The sequence below is a fragment of the Paramisgurnus dabryanus genome, chromosome 15 (assembly GCF_030506205.2).
Source record: "Paramisgurnus dabryanus chromosome 15, PD_genome_1.1, whole genome shotgun sequence".
NCBI classification, from domain to species: domain Eukaryota; kingdom Metazoa; phylum Chordata; class Actinopteri; order Cypriniformes; family Cobitidae; genus Paramisgurnus; species Paramisgurnus dabryanus.
Window position 1 is genome coordinate 1 of NC_133351.1, and position 7635 is coordinate 7635.

The 7635-nt window shown below is 42.9% G+C and overlaps 1 protein-coding gene across 1 annotated transcript; it reads left to right on the forward strand.

The window, feature by feature from the left end:
- The first annotated feature begins 205 nt into the window (after positions 1-205).
- On the forward strand, positions 206-7298 carry LOC141280841 (uncharacterized). The gene is made up of 2 exons (XM_073811967.1): positions 206-4497; positions 5311-7298. The coding sequence occupies exons 1-2, from the start codon at positions 1927-1929 to the stop codon at positions 6436-6438; spliced, it is 3699 nt and encodes a 1232-aa protein (XP_073668068.1). The 5' UTR covers positions 206-1926; the 3' UTR covers positions 6439-7298.
- Positions 7299-7635: the final 337 nt, after the last annotated feature.

Genomic DNA, 7635 nt, shown 5'->3' on the forward strand with positions numbered 1-7635 from the left:
ACTTTGAGAGAGATAAATTAAATGCACATAGTTGAACAATGGTGTTGCAATCCAAAGTTGGATGAGTTTAATGGGAGTTCATGTGAAAGTCAAACAATCCTATCATATTGCTATGCAGCAAGTAAATATTATCTTGTCTGATTTTGATGTGTTTGAATATTTGATCAAATAGATTGGGTGATTTTGTTGTATGCATAAATGTATTTCATATAACGTGATTTGTGAAATGAGACCTTCTGTGAGTGATTTTCACGGTCACATGTGCGACTGCCATTGATGGTTGTGTTTATCTGTGTTACAGATTGAAAAGAAAATACAATAAATATGCAACCCCCACTGTGAATTATCATTTATACATTGGAAAGTGTTACATATTTTGGCGAGCCAGCCTCCTAAAAGCAATTGTGAGTGAGCTTCAGAGACGAATTTAGTGGATAAAGCAGTGAAAATTTCAAGCATGGAAGAACTACGCAATAAAGTTAGCCAAGCACTTCTGATGCTGCACACCTCAGACCTCATTCATGTTTGTAAACACCTGAAATGTGAGGAGCCAGAGGGCGGCTATGCCAGCAAAACCAAACGAGTCCTTATCAGGGTGGTGGAGGGGTCATTGGATGACACTGAAGAAACAGAGGAGAGTGAGGTATTTCTACAGTGTCTTGAGGATATGTTGTCCGTAATAGATACTCTGAAACAGCCTACAGACACAGAATCAGAAACCATACCAAATGAGACTGATGATTTAGATATTCTGAAAAAGAAATACTCCATATTACAGCTAGAACAAGCTCAAGCACGACAGTCACTCGAGGGAGAGATCGCTGCAATAGAACAAAGGCTAAAAACCAGAGTTACAGTGGAGGAGACAAGAGCTACTGCAGTGTCACAACCGGTGCTATCTGAAGTGACCCTCAGAAGGGAGTTTCGAATCTCTGGGCAAATTGGCGAAGCAGGACAGAGAGAGAAACTGTCGTACACCAGCCTTATAAACCAGATTGAGTCGGGACTGAGAAAAGGTCATTCAGAGACAGAAATCATTGAAGCTGTGACTCGGGCAGTGAGCCCAGGCCTTCACTTGAGGGACATGCTTGAAATAAAACGTGACCTCACTCTCCCTACCCTGAAGACAATTCTAAGGGGCCATTTCAAAGTTGATCCTCCCTCCGACCTGTTACAAAAGTTAATGAACATCTCACAAGACCCGAAAGAGTCAGCACAAAATTTTCTATTCAGAGGAATCGAGCTCAGAGAGAAATTACTGTGGAAACTAAGTGAAGAGGATGAGGACGAGCAGTTCAGCCCAGAATTAATTCAAAGGAAATTCCTTCGCTCCATAGAAACTGGATTGTTAAATGATGCTGTGAAGTTGCAACTGAAGCCTTACCTGAGCAACCCTAAAGTCTCGGACGTGGAGCTGATTGAGCGAGTAAATGAAGCTGCAAACTTAGAACAGGAGCGCCAGCAAAAGTTGAAAAAGACTGCACTGACAAAACCCACTAGACTGCAGGAAATACAAACTAACATATGCCCATTGGAGCCTCAGGTACATCCACACAATTCCACAGAGCCAAAAAGAGATGTTAGATCGTCTGCAGGTAAAGTTGACTCTGCCGCTACCAGCAAAAAGAGCCAGGAGAGGCATGAAGGGACAGACTCAAGCACCAGGCAGCTGATTGAGCAGCTCAGAGCAGAGGTCCTAGAAATGAAAAAGATGGTAAATGAGACGATGGAAACAGCTAAACTGCGAAGCAGATCTGAACGGGCAACTCTCACGACCATGAACAGACCACGTGGATGCAGAGCATGTCAGGAAGCCCAAGTTGGTGAGCAGTGCAGACATTGTTTTCGTTGTGGACAAGAGGGACATCTCTCTAGAGGCTGCCGGCGACCCAGAGAACAGCAGGGAAATGGAAGAGGGCTGCTGTGATGGGACCCTCAGTAGCCCATGAGTTGGAGTCCCCTCTAAAACACTCGGTACAGACTGTAAAACCAGAGGACCCGGAAAAGATTTTTAAAACCATGTCTCCCTGTAAAAATGCAAAACTTTTAAACCTCATCGGCAGAAAATGTCTTGTTCAGTGTTTACTAGAAGGAGTTCCTGTGGAAGTGCTGTGGGACACCGGTGCACAGGCAAGTGTAATCAATGAAGAATGGAGAAAAGCAAACATACCCCACCGGGCCGTAAGACCTCTCCATGAACTCTTGGATTCCTGCACACTGGTCGGACTGGCTGTAAATCAAACCGAAATACCATTCTCAGGCTGGATTGAAGCTGAATTTAATTTAAGCCAAGACTCAAGCACTACACCATCACTTCTGGTACCCATCTTAGTATCGACTGACCCACAGGTGGCAGAACAGCCCATCATCGGGTTCAATGTAATTGAAGCAGTTCTCAGCCAAAACAGGGACCATCAGACAGAAAAAGACATTATCTGCAATGTGAGTAGAGCTTTCTCTGTGACATTCAAGACTGCAAAGTTGGTACTAAAGTTAATACAGTCTCCAAATTTTAGTGTTGATGCAGGTATTGTACAGACAGGGAAAAGACAAATCCATTTGGCAGCCAAACAAGTCACTACTGTTTTAGTCAAAGTCAATGCAGGGTCTCAGTACAAGGGTCACAGCTTACTCTTAGTTCCTAATGAAGAGCCTTCACTGCCAGAAGGAGTTGTCATTGAAGAGGGATTAGTTACTGTCCCTGTTGACAGACCCTCAGTCCTGCCAGTGCCCATAGCAAATACCAATAACTATGCTGTTACTCTAGGTCGTCGAGCAGTCATAGGTCATCTCCAAACCATAAAATGTACACTTCCTGTGAACACAGAACAGGCAAATGAAGATAATGATAGTGACAAACCAAAAGTAAAGGCTAATGTGAGCAGTGATGATTCAAAGACACAAAAGCCTAGCCAATGGGACCCAACAGTTCCCTTGGACCATTTGAGTGAAGCACAGCAAGAAACGGTGAGACAGATGTTGAGAGAGGAGTGTCATGCCTTTGCATACAATGAAGATGATATTGGCTGTATTCCTTCCCTGAACCTGCATATCACACTTAAAGACACCACACCTGTAAACAAAACATACATGTCAGTCCCAAAACCATTACATCAAGAAGTAAAAGAGTACTTACAAGATCTGTTGAATCGTGGGTGGATCACCAAATCCCGTTCACCTTATGCATCACCTGTTGTTTGTGTGAGAAAAAGAGATGGGACATTAAGATTGTGTTGTGATTACAGAGAGCTGAACAGAAAATCAGTACCGGACCGACATCCAATTCCAAGAATTCAAGATATGCTGGACTCCCTGATAGGCAGTTCCTGGTTTTCGGTGCTGGACCAGGGTAAAGCATACCACCAGGGGTTTTTGGACGAGGAAAGCAGGCCCCTGACTGCCTTCATAACCCCTTGGGGATTATATCAGTGGGTAAGGATCCCGTTTGGCCTTAGTTCGGCACCTGCTGAGTTTCAGCGAAGTATGGAGGAGTGTCTCGTAGGCCTTCGGGATGTGATATGTCAGCCCTACCTTGATGATAATCTCGTACACAGCCCTAGTTTTGAAGACCATGTTGACCACCTCAGGACCGTTCTACAGAGATATCAGCAGCACGGTGTGAAGCTCAGTCCACGTAAATGTGAGGTCTTCAAAAGAAAAGTACGATTCCTGGGACGCCTGGTGTCAGGCGATGGATACAGTATGGATCCGGCTGAAGTGGCTTCTGTACAAGCTTTAAAAGAAAGAGTTCCCACAACTGTAGGTGATTTGAGAAAACTGCTTGGATTTCTCTCATACTACCGTGCATATATACCTGACTTTTCCAAACTGGCAAACCCCTTATACCAGCTGTTATCTGCACCACTGGCATCACCTGTGAAAAATAGAGTAACAGGAAAATGTATCAACAACAAACGCAAAGGTGGTCTTTCATCAAACACGCCGATACAGTGGACCCAAAGCCACCAAGAGATACTGAACTTTCTTGTTAATAAACTGACGACCCCACCAATCTTGGGTTATCCAGATCTGACCCAACCGTTTATCTTACATTGTGATGCATCACAAGAGGGACTAGGTGCCGTGTTATATCAACGGCAACGCAGTCAGTTGGTGGTGATTGGCTATGCTTCCAGAACCCTAACCCCACCTGAGAAGAATTATCACCTCCACTCAGGGAAGTTAGAGTTCTTAGCATTAAAATGGGCAATATGTGAACGTTTTCGTGATTATCTATATCACGCCCCCCATTTTACTGTTTATACTGATAACAACCCTTTGACTTATGTTCTCTCAACAGCTAAGCTGAACTCTACAGGTCATCGGTGGGTTGCAGAGCTGGCAGATTTCAACTTCTCCATCAAATATCGTCCTGGGAAAAGCAATGCAGATGCAGACGGTCTTTCTCGAATGCCAGTCGATATCAGTCAGTTGATGGAGGAGTGCACGCGCAGTGTGAGTCAAGAGGTCATTGGTGCATCTATCCAAGGAGTGCTGGTAGGAAAAGACACACCATTCGCCTGGGTCACGGCAATGCAAATGCAAGATATACAGATTAGCGATGCTATGGTGTCCTCTTTAGGCAAACCTCTCACACTGGAACAGATTCTAGAAAGCCAAAGAAAAGATCCTGTCATAGGTCGAGTTCTGCAGTACATAGTGAAGAATCAGAAGCCATCCAAACAGACATTTAAAACAGAACCTCCAGATGTAAGAATTCTGTTGAGACAATGGCCAAAATTATACATGAATGACCATGGCATACTTTACCGGAAAACAGGTGAAAGAGATCAGCTGGTGTTGCCAAAAGGGTATCGCCAAACAGTGTTCAAAGAACTGCATAAAGAGATGGGACACCTAGGGGTAGAAAGGACAGTAAACTTGATTCGTGACCGGTTCTATTGGGCTCATATGCAGAGGGACACAGAACAGTTCATTGCTAATGAATGTGAGTGCTTAATGCGTAAGAAACCACATAAGCCAACCAGAGCCCCTCTCGTTCCCATTGTAACCAATCGCCCATTTGAGCTGATATCTATAGACTTTTTACACCTTGAGACTTGCAAACAAGGGTATGAGTACATTCTGGTCATCATTGATCACTATACTCGTTTTGCACAAGCGTATGCCACTAAAAACAAGTCAGCAAAGACAGTGGTGGAAAAAATCTTTAATGATTTTGCTCTACGCTTTGGATTCCCAGAAAAGATACACCATGACATGGGTCGAGAGTTCGAGAATCAGTTGATGTACCAGTTGCAAAAGTGCTGTCATGTTCAAGCATCTCATACTACTTGCTACCATCCACAGGGAAATGGACAGGTCGAACGCTTCAACAGAACTCTACTGTCAATGTTGCGTTCACTCACTGACACAGAAAAGATGGACTGGAAAAGGTCATTGGAGAAGATGGTTCACGCCTACAACTGTACCCGTAGTGAGGCCACAGGTTTTTCTCCTTTTTACCTGCTTTATGGTCGTTCTCCTCGCCTGCCAGTTGATCTGCTTTTTAACCTGCAACCAACAGAAGGAAATGAGAGTCATGCAGAGTATGTGGAGAAGTGGCAAGGTCGAATGCGTCAGGCCTATGAAATTGCCTCTAGAACAGCTGGCAAAGAATCCTCTAGAAGTAAGCAGGGGTATGACAGGAAAATCCATGGAGTAGGTCTTCAACCTGGTGGAAGGGTTCTCGTTCGCAATCTGTCACAAAGAGGGGGACCCGGAAAACTCAGATCCTATTGGGAAAACAGAGTTTATGTCATTGTCAAAAGGAGGAGTAATGATAGCCCTGTGTATGAGGTGATACCAGAAAAAGGGGGTAAGATGAGGGTGCTCCATCGAAATCTCCTTCTCCCTTGTGATAGCTTGCCACTGGAGAGCTCGGAAGCAAACCAGAAACAAAAGGCAGTTAAAGAAAGGACACCAAGAAAAAATAGACAAAATACAAAGGAGGTACAAGATGACATGGCAGAGGGTGAGGACTTCCAAGATGTTGATCTGGTGTTACAGTTTCCTTCTTACCTTGATCAGTGCAAAACTGGTCTAAACCCTGAAGCAGATCCATTTACACCAGCAATGGAACAACAGTCGGAAAGACTTCAGCAAGGAATTGCAGAGGAGACAGGGGAGGACTTACCAGAGGAACAAACTGAGGAGACAGAGGAGGACTTACCTGAGGAACAAATTGAGGAGGATATCGAAACATCTGAGGAACAGTCCGAATTTTCAGAAGGACAAGCATTAGAGGATAATGGGCTTGACCTCCCCTCCTTCAATATGCACCCAAAGAGAGAAAGGCGCCGTCCAAAAATTCTAACTTATGAATCGCTGGGTCAGCCGTCTGTAGTGGAAATTGATGTGGATAGACTGGACATGGGTAATGCGCCAATAGCACAGGGATTATGGCGACCATGGGCAATGTTAGAGGCAATCCGTTGAAATGACCCTTCATAAAAACACTGGACAAATCGTGAGTGAAAGTTAATGTTTCAATAAGATTTGTTTCTTTGGTTGAAAAAGGAAAAAAACTAAACATCATTGATTAACCCTGTAAGGTAAACAACAAAGATTGGTAATGGACTAAAGAATTGTCTGGCCGGGAATTGCGAGTCTATTACAATGGAGTATTAGTTAGATAACTGTTTACTGTTGTTGAAAGTATCTACGTGACAATATATAATAGAAGTAATGGTTATTTTGACCTTATGTAGAGGGTGAATTTGAATCACTTTGAAATTTAAGTCACTAATAACTTTTAAAAGGTCAGAGTTGTTCAGGATGAAACAATGTTTGAATCCAAAATGTTGTATACATTTGAAATTAGTAGGGGAGAGTGTAGCGCAATAAATGTGTTCAGTATTTGCACTACATACATTGGTAATTAATAGAAGAATAAAAGTGTTTGATATAGCATATTAGAGCATAATGTTAAAAGGCTGCAGTTTGAAGTGTTTGCCAGTAGATGGCAGCAGCGCTGTGTCTGTCGTGAAACCGCACTCTCGCGAGGTCTCACGTGATTTGTGAAATGAGACCTTCTGTGAGTGATTTTCACGGTCACATGTGCGACTGCCATTGATGGTTGTGTTTATCTGTGTTACAGGTAAGCTGATGGAAGTTTATTCTTATGTTTTAATCGTTCTGTTGATTATATTGTGTCATATATTAAAGTAACTTTGAGAGAGATAAATTAAATGCACATAGTTGAACAATGGTGTTGCAATCCAAAGTTGGATGAGTTTAATGGGAGTTCATGTGAAAGTCAAACAATCCTATCATATTGCTATGCAGCAAGTAAATATTATCTTGTCTGATTTTGATGTGTTTGAATATTTGATCAAATAGATTGGGTGATTTTGTTGTATGCATAAATGTATTTCATATAACGTGATTTGTGAAATGAGACCTTCTGTGAGTGATTTTCACGGTCACATGTGCGACTGCCATTGATGGTTGTGTTTATCTGTGTTACAGATTGAAAAGAAAATACAATAAATATGCAACCCCCACTGTGAATTATCATTTATACATTGGAAAGTGTTACACAATGACCTCAACAAGGCCGATTTGACCCCTGTTATCTCGAGCTGTGAGTAACATACAACAATGAGCTTGGGTTCATGTGAAACTGCAAAACAC